This window comes from Heteronotia binoei, chromosome 11 (genome assembly GCF_032191835.1).
Source record: "Heteronotia binoei isolate CCM8104 ecotype False Entrance Well chromosome 11, APGP_CSIRO_Hbin_v1, whole genome shotgun sequence".
Lineage (NCBI taxonomy): Eukaryota > Metazoa > Chordata > Lepidosauria > Squamata > Gekkonidae > Heteronotia > Heteronotia binoei.
The window spans coordinates 80,560,192-80,575,970 of NC_083233.1; the positions used below are offsets into that span (position 1 = coordinate 80,560,192).

The 15,779-nt window shown below is 48.3% G+C and overlaps 1 protein-coding gene across 1 annotated transcript in view; it reads left to right on the forward strand.

The window, feature by feature from the left end:
* The window catches only part of MAPKAPK5 (MAPK activated protein kinase 5), a gene marked incomplete at its 3' end in the record, with an annotated part of 30,705 nt that extends 14,927 nt beyond the window's left edge, over nucleotides 1–15,778 (forward strand). Inside the window, exons 6-11 of the mRNA XM_060249173.1 lie at nucleotides 3,163–3,248; nucleotides 3,982–4,077; nucleotides 5,583–5,663; nucleotides 6,280–6,467; nucleotides 11,678–11,798; nucleotides 15,677–15,778. Coding sequence (XP_060105156.1) covers nucleotides 3,163–3,248; nucleotides 3,982–4,077; nucleotides 5,583–5,663; nucleotides 6,280–6,467; nucleotides 11,678–11,798; nucleotides 15,677–15,778 — 674 coding nt within the window. The remainder of the gene's footprint in view (nucleotides 1–3,162; nucleotides 3,249–3,981; nucleotides 4,078–5,582; nucleotides 5,664–6,279; nucleotides 6,468–11,677; nucleotides 11,799–15,676) is intronic.
* Between the last annotated feature and the right edge of the window lies 1 nt (nucleotide 15,779).

The following is a 15,779-nucleotide window of genomic DNA, read 5'->3' on the forward strand; positions in this document are numbered from 1 at the left end:
TTCCGGGTTCGGCACAGGGGCAGCCCCATGCGCCTCTATTATATTTGTATCCTGTCTTTCCACCCAACAAGCTGCCCTTGGTGACTAACGAGCAAAAGAGAAAAAGTGTTATCAAACATGTTCTAAAATCAGTTTAAACCAAAGCAAAAAATGTGCTTTTAAAAACCCATAATTACAACATACGGCAGAAAGGAGAGGCCCCGGGAGCAGCGCCCAATGAAACGAAAATGTCTTTATCTACCAGATGAAAGGAGTGATGGAAAGGGACAGAGTAATGTCCCAGGGATATCCCGGGTAAATGTTCTCTTAAGCTCCTATCTAAAGGTCAGATGTATACTGGATAAGCAGAAGTAATAACAGACTTGGGGATCACGCAACAAAAACATAAGAAAGGCCTTCCTGGATCAGACTGGTGGTCCATCTGACATGATAGAGGTTGACAAGATAATGCATGGGATGGAGAAAGTAGAGAAAGAAGTCCTTCTCTCCCTTTCTCGCAATACAAGAACTCGTGGGCATTCGATGAAATTGCTGAGCAGCCAGGTTAAAACGGATAAAAGGAAGTCCTTCTTCACCCAAAGGGTGATTAACATGTGGAATTCACTGCCGCAGGAGGTGGTGGCGGCTACAAGCATAGCCAGCTTCAAGAGGGGGTTAGATTAAAATATGGAGCAGAGGTCCATCAGTGGCTATTAGCCACAGTGTGTGTGTGTGTATGTGTGTGTGTACACATGCACATATATTGGCCACTGTGTGACACACAGTGTTGGACTGGATGGGCCACTGGCCTGATCCAACATGGCTTCTTTTTTGTTCTTATGTGACACAGAGTGTTGGACTGGATGGGCCACTGGCCTGATCCAGCATGGCTTCTCTGATGTTCTTATGTGACACAGAGTGTTGGACTGGATGGGCCATTGGACTGATCCAACATGGTTTCTCTTATGTTTTTAGGTGACACAGAGTGTTGGACTGGATGGGCCTCTGGCCTGATCCAACATGGCTTCTCTTATGTTCTTATGTGACACAGAGTGTTGGACTGGATGGGCCACTGACCTGATCCAATGGGGCTTCTCTTATGTTCTTATGTGACACAGAGTGTTGGACTGGATGGGCCACTGGCCTGATCCAACAGGGCTTCTCTTATGTTCCTATGTGACACAGAGTGTTGGACTGGATGGGCCACTGGCCTGATCCAACAGGGCTTCTCTTATGTTCTTATGTGACAACAGAGTGTTGGACTGGATGGGCCACTGGCCTGATCCAACATGGCTTTTCTTATGTGACAACAGAGTGTTGGACTGGATGGGCCATTGGCCTGATCCAACAGGGCTTCTCTTATGTTCTTATGTTCATCTGATCCAGAATCCTGTTTTGCACAGTGGACAGTTGCCCCGGAAGGCCAGCAAACAGAGCATACAAGCCAGGACATCTCATGTTGCCTCCTAGATCTCGTATTCAGAGCTGCGCTGCTTCTAAACGTGGAGGCTGCCATTAGTCACCATGGCTAGTAGCTCTAGATGGCCCTCTTTTCCATGAATCTGCCCATCCTCTTCTAAAGCTGTCTGTGCTGATGGCCACAGGCAGTCATTTCAGATCGTTACAGCAGGGCCTGCGTTAGGAGAGCTGGTGAATGACCTGATTGCCCTCCATGCGGAGTGTGAGCAGATTGGCCTGATCTCAGGAGAGACTGGTGAGACGGAGGTCGGCCCAGGGCAATAACCTCTGCAGAGATGTTGCAAGCAGTAGTTTGGGCAATATGAGTTTGCGCAAAAGCACTGAATACACATAGAAAAGTCTCAAAGACTCAGTTAGTGGTTTTTAAAGATTCTCCTTTTAAAGATTCTCGAGAGCCAGTTTGATGCAGTGGTTAAGTTTGCGGACTCTTATCTGGGAGAACCGGGTTTGATTCCCCACTCCTCCACTTGCACCTGCTAGCATGGCCTTGGGTCAGCCATAGCTCTGGCAAAGGTTGTCCTTGAAAGGGCAGCTGCTGGGAGAGCCCTCTCAGCCCCACCCACCTCACAGGGTATCTGTCTCCTGAGAGCCAGTTTGGTTTAGTGGTGAAGTACCCAGACTCTTATCTGGAAGAACCAAGTTTGATTTCCCACTCCTCAACTTGCAGCTGCTGGAATGGCCTTCGGCCAGCCGTAGCTCTCCTAGGAGTTGTCCTTGAAAGGGCAGCTTCTGGGAGAGGCCTCTCAGCCCCATCCACCTGACAGGGTGTCTGTTGTGGGGGAGGAAGATAAAGGAGATTGTGAGCCGCTCTGAGACTCTGATTCAGAGAGAAGGGCGAGGTATAAATCTGCAATCTTCTTCACTCCTCCACTTGCACCTGCTGGAATGGCCTTGGGTCAGCCATAGCTCTGGCAGAGGTTGTCCTTGAAAGGGCAGCTGCTGTGAGAGCCCTCTCAGCCCCAACCACCTCACAGGGTGTCTGTTGTGTGTGTGTGTCAGGCGGGGGGGAAGGTAGAGGAGATTGTAATAATAATAATAATAATAATAATAAATTTTATTTATATCCCGCCCTCCCCGCCTAGGCAGGCTCAGGGCGGCTAACAACATATTCAGATAAAATTATACATTGATCTTTAAAACAAAATTAAAAGTTATACAGTAGTTTAAGATCGACAGTATCCTAAAAATCATTCCAATTTACATAATTTAACAGCAACAATGATGTTCCTGGCGCTATTCTGTCTATTGCATAATGGCAAAGGTCACTGAATAGGGTCACTTTGGTGGATCATCAATTCGGCCATCCTTTGTCAGCAGCCTGCGAAGGCCTGCCTAAAGAGGACGGTCTTGCAGGCTCTGCAGAATTGGTCTAGGTTCCGCAGAGCCCGCACCTCTTCCGGGAGCTGGTTCCACAGATTGTGACCGCTCTGAGACTCAGAGTATAGGGCGGGATATAAATCCAATATCTTCTTCAATATCTTCTTAATCTGCTAGTAACTGCTACCTGGCAGCCAGAGCTTGGGAATTAATTCAGAGTTAAGGGCTCCTGTCTTGTATACGGATCGCTGCAGATCACCAGGCTGCTCTCTGGCTCTTTTGCAGGCAGAAGGACCTTTCACCTCTCCCAGTTACGGCAAGTGCTTTTGTGTTAGCAGTAGTCTTCTCTGTAACTGAAGCTAACTTCTTGTGCCTTTTTCCAGATAGCCTTGGCTCTGCAGCACTGTCATTCTTTAAACATTGCACACCGAGACCTCAAGCCTGAGAACCTTCTTTTCAAGGATAACTCTTTGGTAAGACGGAGACTTGGACATCATAGAGTTGGAATGGGACCGCCAGGGTCGTCTAGTCCAAACCCTTGCACAATGCGGGGAAACTCACAAATACCTCTCCCTAAATTCATAGGATTCGCGTTGCTTTCAGATGGCCCTCTAGCCTCCGTTTGAAAACCTCCAAGGAAGGGGAGCCCACCACCTCCCAAGGAGGAAGCCCGTTCCACTGAGAAGCCGCTCTAACAGCCAGGAAGTTCTTCCTCATGTTGAGCTGAAAACTCTTCTGGTTTAATTTCAACCCGTTGGTTCTGGTCCTACCTTCCAGGGCCACAGAAAACAATTCCACCCAGTCCTCAATAAGACAGCCCTTCAGGGACTTGAAGGTGGTGATCCTATCACCTCTCAGCCACCTTGCCTTTCTTTCCTTTTCTGATTCCACAACATTGCTGGCTAGTTCACATCAGGGCGTCCAATTCGAGCTGCCAGCTCCATCTTTCCTTCGATCCTCCCGCCACCTGTTCTGTCCCCTTCCCTTTGGCTGCCCAGGATCCCCTTCGCTTAGCACACCTGGCTCCTCTTCTTCCTGAGTCCCCCGGTCCTCTGGCAGTGGGGTTCCCCCTGCCCCTTTCCCTTGCATACAAATCTCACAAAAGCAGTCCAGGTTTCTCAGCATCCTACTGCTGACTTCGATCGCGTTCTCAAAAGCGGGCTCAGAGCGCCAGTATGTAACGTTGGTCTCACTGCTTCCGTTTAGGACGCCCCGGTGAAGCTGTGTGACTTTGGATTTGCCAAAGTCGACCAGGGTGACCTGATGACCCCCCAGTTCACTCCCTACTATGTAGCACCTCAGGTAAGCTATTGCCTTCCTCTGCATCGTGGCCCTCATCTTCCTTGGTGGCCTTCCATCCAGGTTCTGAGCATGGTCAGTCCGCCGTAGCTTTTCAGCTTCGACAAGATTGGCCTAGCTGGGCAAACACTTGTGTTTTTTTGTTTGTTTTTAATAATCAGGGATTACCTGCAGGGTCGTCTCTTCTCATAGATGCCCTGGAGGTCACTTTGTTCGGCCTCCCAAGATCTTTTGACCGGCCCAAGACACGCCCATCTTGCCTCTACCAGGGCCAGGACCTTCTCGGTCTTGGCCCCGACCTGGTGAAATCAGCTCCCTATGGAGATCCGGGCCCTACCTGGCTTGTTAGCCTTTCGTAGGGCCTGTAAAAATGGAGCTGTCCCACCAGGCTTTTGGATGAGGTGACGGGTATCTGTCTATTACAAGGGTGGCCAATGGTAGCTCTCCAGATGTTTTTTGCCTACAACTCCCATCAGCCCCAGCCAGCATGGCCAATGACTGTGGCTGATGGGAGTTGTAGGCAAAAAAACATCTGGAGAGCTACCGTTGGCCACCCCTGGTCTATTAGATCGGTTGGCCTCCCCTACTGTACTGCTGTACTATTCTACTGTGGTATTCTGCGGTACCATCCTGCTATACTATTCTGTTAAACCATCTTGCTGGGCCATCCTGTTGTACTTTTACTAAATATTAGAACAAAATAGAAGTCGATTGCACCTTTAAGACACACTTAGTTTTATTCAGAACGTCAGCTATCAGACGAGGAATCTGGCACACGAAAGCTTACGTTCTGAATAAAACTAAGTTGGTCTTAAAGGTGCAATCGAGTCCTGTTTTGTTCTACTGCTTCAGACCCACACGGCTGCCCGCTTGGATTTTACTAAATATTGTAACTGGTTTTTATTGTGATGTTATTGTGATTGTATTACTACTTATGATATACTCCGCTCTGAGTCCCCAATGGGGGAATGGGCGGAATATCAACAAAATAAAATAATAGTAGTAATTAATAATAATACTTTTTCTCTCTTTGTCTTGAATTTTTGTTGGAACTGTAGACTGACTTTAGCATTCCCGTTAAAAGCCAAAGAGAAGAACTGTTCATTGAATCTGCAGTCACTTATATAGAAAACCTGTTCTGATGTTAACCATTACGTTACAAACGTGCGTTACATATTTTTGATAGCTAATGTCACTGTTTCGCAGTAACGACTGGCTAACGTGTTTCTGTAATTTGGCAAAGTAACAGATCTATTCCTAATTAAATATATATATATATATATATATATTAATCGTTTTTAGTGGTTTAAAAATTGCTTGTACTGCTATTTGAGTGGTTGGATGCTCAGGCCTATGCATGACTATCCTGAAAGTGAATACTTAATGATTTGCGAAATCTCAGAGCATTGCTTTGTTTTCTTGAGCCTAGGGTCCTCTTCTAAATTGGGTGGGGAAGAAATTGTACAGCAAGGTTAAGGTTGACACACATTTCCCCTCCGCTCCCATAGGTTCTAGAGGCACAAAGAAGACATCAGAAAGAGAAATCTGGTATCATCCCTACCTCGCCGACACCTTACACTTACAATAAGGTATGCTTGACCGCAGTGTGCGCTTTGTTGATTGTGTTTTGTGGGTGTGCTGCGAAACAGGTTTCCAGCCCTCATGGCAGAGGAAGTGATTGAAAAGATGCAGAACTCTCTACAGCTGAAGTGCCTGTGTGCACCATGACACCCACCAGTACCTTTCCTAGGACCCGCCAAGTGCTTTCCCAAAGTGGGTGGGGGTTTTGCCCAACAGGATGTCTGATTGGATGTGCAGATAAGAAGGCATCCTGTTTAACAGAGCATCCACCTGAAATGTTGGCCATTTGCTGTTTAAAGCCTCCTGTGGCAGCCAGTTGGTGATTATGCCCACTGTTCGGTGTCAGAATTCCAGAGGAGCCTACAGGCTTTAAAAGTATGGGGACCCCTCCCCTAAAGATCCACTTTCATCCTGTTTTTGAACAGCATTTATATCTGGAGCAAATTGCCCATAAATTGATCTAACATAAATCCTAATGCGGATCATGAAATTTCCCGTGGCACAGCTCTCCCTTCCTTTTTGTGCAGCTTGCTTGCGGTAGCTTCATGGGGAAGGGAAGGGGGCTGCCCGCCCATCCGTGTGCGCCGTGAAAAGTTAAGCTTCTTTTTCCCCCTCACTCCTTAGAGCTGTGACTTGTGGTCCCTTGGCGTCATCATTTATGTGATGCTGTGTGGTTACCCACCTTTTTACTCCAAGCACCACAGTCGGACAATTCCCAAAGACATGCGGAAAAAGATCATGACGGGCAGCTTTGAGTTTCCGGAGGAAGAGTGGAGCCAGATCTCCGAAATGGCAAAAGACATTGTCCGCAAGTAAGTCACCTGCGATAAAAATGTGGCCAAGTCTCTTTCCCGGGACAAATATTTCTTTGTGATGGTCTCGGGAGAGGCGGGAGTGATATAGTACAACCATTGCTTGGCCCTGTTGTCAAGTCAAAAGTGTATATCTCTTGCACTTCCAGATGCTTCCAAGGGGGCGAGTAGTGTCACGGTCTGTTTTGTAGATAACATTTTATGCTGACCTGAATGCTGAGTATCTTAACAATAATTTTATCATGGTATTTAGATTTTATTGCGTTTTTTTTAACTTTGTGAGCTGCCCCAAAGCGGGTCTCTAGAGAGGCAATGTATAAATATTCTAAATAAACTGGTGCTGAAGTGGAATCTGATCAAAATGAAAGCAAAGCTCGCGGTCAATTGCTGCAAAAAGTTTTCTGTATTTACAAATATTAAGGTGCTTATAAATACTAGAAATCCCTACTCATATACTTGTATACTGTAAAAAACAGTTACAGTTTACAAACCGCAGACCCAAAAAAATATTTGAAAAAGCCAAAGCTTCAAATGTCCCCCAAAGAGTTTATCCATTCAAAAGAGCGCTGCTCAGTCTTCTTAGCTCAGCATACAGGCGTGGCCCAGTTCCGATTTTCAATGGAAAAGCGCAACAGCACACCGGTATCCACACTGTTTCCCAGTGAGCTTCCTCAGGTGCATATACGATATTGAGATAGTGATAGAATCACAAGTTCATTATGAGTCACGCATAATGCTGGCTTTACCCTGGACTGGTGCTGAAGCAGAATCCGATGCATGAGATTCCCAGGTTCCTCCTTGCTATAAGGATAATCTACCTGCCTCAGTCCTTTCAGCTGCTTTGTCCGTTGCCCTTTCTCTGTGTTTGCTAGATGAGGTTTGCCTCCCAAATACATATCCAGTTGGTTGCGGTGGAAAGTGCTGCCAAGTTGTTTCCACTTACGGGGACTCCACAGGGGTTTCCAAAGCAAGAGACTTTCAGAAGTGGTTTTCCATTGCTTCCTTCTGAGTTGAGACCCTGGACTTCCTTGGAGGTCTCCCATCCAAATATTAAGCAGGGCCGACTGCTTAGCTTCTGAGATCTGATGAGATGAGGCCAGCCTGGGCCATCCAGAACAGGGAGCGTATTCCTTTTGATCAGCATTATTGAAACGTTCTACTTTTCCAGAGCCCTTCTATAAGCATGTGTCAGTCACAGAATTCCTGTGCATTTCCGTAGATGCTGGAGAGCAGTCTCAGACAGATGCAGCTTTATGTGGGACGCTGGCCAGATCTCTTGGGTCTTGAAGTCACCCTGCATGAGCCAAGAAAGTTAAGAGAACATAAGGACATAAGAGAAGCCATGTTGGATCAGGCCAATGGCCCATCCAGGCCAACACTCTGTGTCACATGAGAACATAAGAGAAGCCATATTGGATCAGGCCAATGGCCCCTCCAGTCCAACACTCTGTGTCACATCAGAACATAAGAGAAGCCATGTTTGATCAGGCAAATGGCCCATCCAGTCCAACACTCTGTCGTCACATAATAACATAAGAGAACCCATGTTGGATCAGGCCAATGGCCTATCCAGTCCAGCACTCTGTGTCACATAAAAACATCAGAGAAGCCATGTTGGATCAGGCTAGTGGCCCATCCAGTCCAACACTCTGTGTCACATAAGAACATAAGAGAAGCCATGTTGGATCAGGCCAATGGCCCCTCCAGTCCAACACTGTGTCACATAAGAACATAAGAAAAGCCATTTTGGATCAGGCCAATGGCCCCTCCAGTCCAACACTGTGTCACATAAGAACAGCCATGTTGGATCAGGTCAATGGCCCACCCAGGCCAACACTCTGTGTCACATAAGAACATCAGAGAAGCCCATCCAGTCCAACACTCTGTGTCACATCAGAGAAGCCCATCCAGTCCAACACTCTGTGTCACATAAGAACATCAGAGAAGCCATGTTGGATCAGTCCAACACTCTGTGTCACTTGAGAACATAAGAGAAGCTGTGTTGGATCAGGCCAATGGCCCATCCAGTCCAGCACTCTGTGTCACATGAGAACATCAGAGAAGCCATGTTGAATCAGGCCAATGACCCCTCCATTCCAGCACTGTGTCACAAAAGAACATAAGTAAAGCCATGTTGGTTCAGGTCAATGGCCCATCCAGGCCAACACTCTGTGTCACATAAGAACATCAGAGAAGCCATGTTGGATCAGCCCAATGGCCCATCCCGTCCAACACTCTGTGTCACATAAGAACATCAGAGAAGCCATGTTGGATCAGGCCAATGGCCCATCCAGTCCAGCACTCTGTGTCACATGAGAACATAAGAGAAGCTGTGTTGGATCAGGCCAATGGCCCATCCAGTCCAACACTCTGTGTCACATGAGAACATAAGAGAAGCCGTGTTGGATCAGGCCAATGGTCCATCCAGTCCAACACTCTGTGTCACATGAGAACATAAGAGAAGCCCTGTTGGATCAGTCCAATGGCCCATCCAGTCCAACACTCTGTGTCACATAAGAACATAAGAGAAGCCAAGTTGGATCAGGCCAGTGGCCCATCCAGTCCAACACTCTGTGTCACATAAGAACATAAGAGAAGCCATGTTGGATCAGGCCAGTGGCCCATCCAGTCCAACACTCTGTGTCTCATAAGAACATAAGAGAAGCCATATTGGATCAGGCCAATGGCCCATCCAGTCCAACACTCTGTGTCACATGAGAACATAAGAGAAGCCATGTTGGATCAGGCCAATGGCCCATTCAGTCCAGCACTCTGTGTCACACAGTGGCCAAAAAACCCAAGTGCCATCAGGAGGTCCACCAGTGGGGCCAGGACACTGGAAGCCCTCCCACTGTTGCCCCCCCCCCGCCAGCACCAAGAATACAGAGCATTCCCTGCTGGAAGAGAGGGAGCCTTAATAAGAACAGCCCGCTCTCTACATATGTTCACCCGCTCAAAACCACTCCAGGGAAGTTAAACATCACAGTTCTTCAAGGAACAATTTCCTCAGGCTTTTCCCTGTTCTTTTCCCGGGGAAGAGAGTTCTGCTGGGTACGGTGGTGAGGCCTGTGTCCAAAACAAAGCAACAACCCCACCCTGGAATCAGCATGGGTACTCAGAAGACTGAGTACAACAAACTTAAAGATAACAGGGTATTTATTAAACAGCGTAAGAACTAACGATTAAAAAACAAGATCGGTACATCGAATTGCTAAAATCCAACCAATTGCACATCAGCCCAACATAAATCACATACCAGAATATCTCATGAAAAGCCACTAGACCAGAAGAGTTTGGGCTATAAGAGCCTTCGTCAGTGGCCTAAAACCAAGTAGCACACTTAAAACAAATCTGTAAAACTTAAAAGGTTCGGGCAGGTTTGTAGTATTTCTATGTGATTTTGGGCTTTGCATGAAAATCAGGCCTGTGTGTAACTCTGAGCCAGCCCACAAAGAGGACAGCGTCTCTCCCCAGTTATTGTGTCTCTGGCCAAGTATCCAACATCTCCGCGTGTGCTAGTGTAAACCTTGAATAGCTGTATAAATCCAGAATAACTGGGGAGATGTATTTAATCTCATTTTTAGTTGTCAGGGATGATGGCTCAGTGGTACAGCATCTGCTTGGTAAGCAGGAGGTCCCAGGTTCAACCCCCGGCATCTCCAACTCAAAAGGGTCCAAGCAAATAGGTGTGAAGAACCTCAGCTTGAGACCCTGGAGAGCTGCTCTCAGTCTGAGTAGACAATACTGACTTTGATGGACCAAAGAGAGTCTGATTCAGTAGAAGGCAGCTTCATATGTTCATATATATGGGAGGGATCGTGGCTCAGGGGGTATAGAAGGTCCCAGGGTAAGCGGAAGGTCCCAGGTTCAATCCCCGGCATCTCCAACTAAAAACGGTCCAGGCAAATAGGTGTGAAGAACCTCAGCTTGAGACCCTGGAGAGCGGCTGCCAGTCTGAGTAGACAAGACTGACTTTGATGGACCAAAGAGGGTCTGATTCAGTAGAAAGCAGCTTCATATGTTCATAAATCCTTTGTCATTTTAAAGTTTGTTAAGCTCAGCATTCTGAGGCCCGTCTCCAGCCACATGGGTCTGGGGCCCGCCCAGCAGGGTCTATAGCACTTCGCACAGTCGATTGGGGCCATATTATGTGCTTTTACTTTGGTTGGCCCTAAAACACGCTCCGTTTAGCACGGCTGACAAATCAGTGAAACCAGTTTGGTATTTTGGCAATAACGCTTCTACCCCCACTCTTCCAAAAGCCATCTTCTAAAGAGAATTGTATTTTTGGAAAGTCTCTGGACAAAGATGGGTTCTGCGGCTGAGATACAGCAACTGGTGATAGCTGTAAGTACCAGTCCTCCTAATCTGGTATCCCGATGATGGTTTTTAAAAATCCCCCCTTTGATCTGTGAAACTGGTGAGAGAAAAGGGAGGAGGAGCCTGCAGGTACCCTTGACAACCTCTCACCTTGTAGGGCTTTAAGGGTGGAAAAGCAACGGTTGCTAGAAGAGGAAGTTCTTGTATTAGGGCTGCTAAGCCCCCGGTTCCCAACCCACTGGCTCACACCGGACCAATGGGGGAAATCTCCCCTGACGTCGCCAGCGCGATGACATCACCCACAAGTGACATCACACTCCGGCCGCTCTAGGCATTTCTGGGAAAACTATGGTTTTTCTGCACAGTCTAGCAACCTGGGAGGGAAAACTGCATGGTACAATAGGCACCATAGAGTTTTTCCCTCCCAAAATGCTAGAGCATCCAGGAAAACGATAAGAGTTTTCCTGGAAATGCCTAGAGCGGCTGGCGCACGATGTCGCCGGTGTAGTGATGTCACTCACAGGTGACGGCATCACGCCGCACACACCAAACAAGTCCCTGAACTCTCTGCTCACCACCTGAGTTCGATCCCAGTGAAAGCTGGTTCAGGTAACTGGCCCAAGGCTGACTCAGCCTGCCATCCTTCCGAGGTCGGTCAAATGAGTCCCCAGCTTGCTGGAGGGTAAGTGTAAAAGACTGGGGAAGGCAATGGCAAACCACCCCGTCAAAAGTCTGCCGTGAAAATGTTGTGAGATTAACGTCACCCCAGAGTCGGAAACGACTGGTGTTTGCACTGGGGACCTTTCCTTTCCTTTACCTTGTATGGAGGTTGGAACTGACCTTTAAGAAAACAGGTGGGTTTCTGAGATGCTGTTTTAATGCTCTCCTAGGTTGTTGAAAGTGAAGCCGGAGGAGAGGTTGACAATAGACGGTGTCCTGGATCACCCCTGGCTGAACTCTACAGAGGCTCTTGATAACATTTTGCCTTCTGCCCAGCTAATGATGGACAAGGTTTTTACTTTTTTTAAAAAATTTAATCTCTTCTGAGTGGATGAATGAGCAACATTTTTTAGGGGATTGCTTTGATGTTGTCAGTCACTGTGGCTCATGTCCTTAAATCCAGGTCCTGATACATGTACATATTGATCAGATAAGTAGAAGCTGAAGATGAGAACCAGGTTGGGGTCATTGGTCAACTGGGAGCTTGTTCCTCTGATGCTCGTAATCAAGTGCAGGCTGCATATCGAGTTTTCCACACCACAGCTTGGAAGTTTGGGATTGCGCCTTTGGCTTGAGGTCTCCCTTTTCTCCTCATGTCCTCTCCTGTAGAGCCAGTGTTGGTGTCGTGGTGAAGTGCACGGACTCTTATCCGGGAGAACTGGGTTTGATTCCCCACTCCTCTACTTATAGCTGCTGGAATGGCCTTGGGTCAGCCATGGCTTTTGCAAGAGTTGTCCTTGAAAGGGCAGCTTCTGTCAGAGCTCTCTAAGTTCCACCCACCTCACAGGGTGTCTGTCTTCTGAGCCAATTTGGTGTAGTGGTGAAGTATGCAGACTCTTATCTAGGAGAACCAGGTTTGATTCTCCACTCCTCTACTTACAGCTGCTGGAATGGCCTTGGGTCAGCCACAGCTCTCACAGGAGTTCTCCTTGAAAGGGCAGCTTCTGTCAGAGCTCTCTCAGCTCCACCCACCTCACAGGATGTCTGTCTTCTGAGCCAGTTTGGTGTTGTGAAGTGCACAGACGCTTATCCGGGAGAACCGGGTATGATTCCCCACTCCTCCCCTTGCAGCTGCTGGAATGGCCTTGGGTCAGCCACAGCTCTCGCAGGAGTTGTCCTTGAAAGGGCAGCTTCTGTTAGAGCTCTCTAAGCTCCACCCACCTCACAGGGTGTCTGTCTTCTGAGAGCCAGTTTGGTGTAGTGGTGAAGTGTGCAGACTCTTATCTAGGAGAACCAGGTTTGATTCCCCACTCCTCCACTTGCAGCTGCCGGAATGGCTTTGGGTCAGCCACAGCTCTTGCAGGAGTTGTCCTTGAAAGGGCTGCTGCTGTAAGAGCTCTCTCAGTCCTACCTACCTCACAGAGTGTCTGGTGGTGGTGGGGGATGGTAGAGGAGATTGTGACTGCTCTGAGACTCTGCCATTCAGAGAGAAGGGCGGGATACAAATCCAATATCATCATCTTCTTCTTCCTGCACTTCCTGGTTTCTCGCCTTGATGTCCCACTTGGTGGCAAAGTACCCACCAGTTTGCCGGCTGTGGCCTGAAACTGGGGTTTTAAGTGGGTGAAGTATCTGTGGTTTGGAGGTGCTACTAAATGTTTCTAAGTTTGGACATTATGGCTGTCCTTGGATAGAGAGGACCAGCAACAGAAGGAGAGGGCTTCACGAACAAAAAGTGAGGAGGAAGCTGGAACACATTCTGGTGCCCTTCAGATGGTGGGTTTTAGAGGGCTTGAGTTCGTGGTATCTGAACTGTGTGGTTGTCTCGTTCAGTGAGTCTACCGGGCAAACGGGATATTGCAGAGATGTCAGCTGGACTGGGCTGGGCTTTTCCCATATTATCTTTCGATTGCAAAGCGTTTCCGTTGGGCGGTGGATTCCTGCCACCAACTCAACGATGGGAGGGGTGAACTTTAATCAGCAGTCATGTACTGGGTGACACGTGACCCAAGCATGGCAATCAGCCAGTTGGCACTGGGGAGCCGTTGGATGTGCCACCCCTCTTGCCTGATTGACTCCCTGGCAGACGTTCCCACTACGAAGCTGTTCCCGTTTTGATCACTGGATGTCAGTCTTGAGTCAAGAAGGACTCCTCCGGAGTGCTCTTCTGCGACCTCAACTGTGGAAATAAACCTCCAAAGCAGAAGAAAGTCTTCACTTCCAGGGTTGTTTGAAAGCGGGAGTGAGACGATGAAGTCTGCAATAAGGAAAGCAGAACTTCCCAAGCGTATCTTAATTCCTAAGTGGTGCAGTTAAAAGAAGATGATGATGATATTGGATTTATATCCCGCCCTCCACTCCGAAGAGTCTCAGAGCGGCTCACAATCCCCTTTCCCTTCCTCCCCCTCAACAGACACCCTGTGAGGTAGATGAAGATATTGGATTTATATCCTGCCCTCCACTCCGAAGAGTCTCAGAGCGGCTCACAATCTCCTTTCTCTTCCTCCCCCACAACAGACACCCTGTGAGGTAGATGAAGATATTGGATTTATATCCTGCCCTCCACTCCGAAGAGTCTCAGAGCGGCTCACAATCTCCTTTCCCTTCCTCCCCCACAACAGACACCCTGTGAGGTAGATGAAGATATTGGATTTATATCCCGCCCTCCACTCTGAAGAGTCTCAGAGCGGCTCACAATCTCCTTTCCCTACCTCCCCCACAACAGACACCCTGTGAGGTAGATGAAGATATTGGATTTATATCCCGCCCTCCACTCTGAAGAGTCTCAGAGCGGCTCACAATCTCCTTTCCCTTCCTCCCCCACAACAGACACCCTGTGAGGTAGATGAAGATATTGGATTTATATCCCGCCCTCCACTCCGAAGAGTCTCAGAGCGGCTCACAATCTCCTTTCCCTTCCTCCCCCTCAACAGACACCCTGTGAGGTAGATGAAGATATTGGATTTATATCCCGCCCTCCACTCCGAAGAGTCTCAGAGCGGCTCACAATCTCCTTTCCTTCCTCCCCCACAACAGACACCCTGATCGCATAGCCAGGAGGGTTGAATGGATGCGAGTTCACAGCACCCTGGTCCTGCCATGGAGGCCTCCCCAAGCGGTCTGGCCTGCGAGGAAGACTTTTGTGCAGCATCCCCTTCCGTAATCTCTGTCTGGTACTGATTTTGTAGAATTGGAAGGGACCTCCAGGGTCATCTAGTCCAACCTCCTGCACAAGGCAGGAAATTCACAAGTACCTTCCCCCCCATACACACAGGGAGTGACCTGGCTCCAAGCCCAGAAGATGGCCAAAAAAAAAAAAAAAAGCAAAGCCCTCCAGGATCTCTGGCCAAACTGAGCTGGAGAAAAATTGTTTCCTGGCAAAGTGGCCATCACACTCCCCTGGGTGTGTAAGAAGGAGCCGCAAGAACTAAGCACTGTTCTTGGGGAGGCCTCCATGGCAGGACCAGGGTGCCGTGAACTCGCATCCATTCAACCCTCCTGGCTATGCGATCAGGGTGTCTGTTGTGGGGGAGGAAGGGAAAGGAGATCGTGAGCCGCTCTGAGACTTTTTGGAGTGGAGGGTGGGATATAAATCCAATATCTTCATCTACCTCCCAGGGTGTCTGTTGTGGGGGAGGAAGGGAAAGGAGATTGTGAGCCGCTCTGAGACTCTTCGGAGTGGAGGGCGGGATATAAATCCAATATCTTCTTCTTCTTCTGAAAAAGTCGTTTGATTTAATTTCAACCTGTTGGTTCTGGTCCGACCTTCTGGGGCAACAGGAAACAACTCTGCAGCATCCTCTATATGACAGCCCTTCAAGTACTTTTAAGATTGTGATCATATCACTTCTCAGGTGCAGGGGTGGAATTCTAGCAGGAGCTCCTTTGCATATTAGGCGATAACCTCCCCCCCCCCCCCCGATGTAGCCAATCCTCCAAGAGCTTACAAAAAAGAGCCTTGTAAGCTCTTGGAGGATTGGCTACATCAGGGGTGTGTGGCCCTAATATGCAAAGGAGCTCCTGCTAGAATTCCACCCCTGCTCAGGTGATATGACTTGGTCCCATTTTGGGATGTGTCCTGGGGCAGCCGGGATCTCCTTTGTGATGGTCGAGAAATTGGTGTTTTATTCCAGCATAAACCTCCTCCTGCTGATACTTTCTGCCTTTCAGAAGCTGATTAAAACCTTGAAGGCTAACTTAACTTTCCTCCCTCCCCCACTCCCTTCTAGGCCATGGTTGCTGGAATTCAGCAGGCGCATGCAGAGCAGTTGGCAAACATGAGAATCCAGGACCTCAAAGTCAGCCTCAAACCCCTCCACTCTGTCAATAACC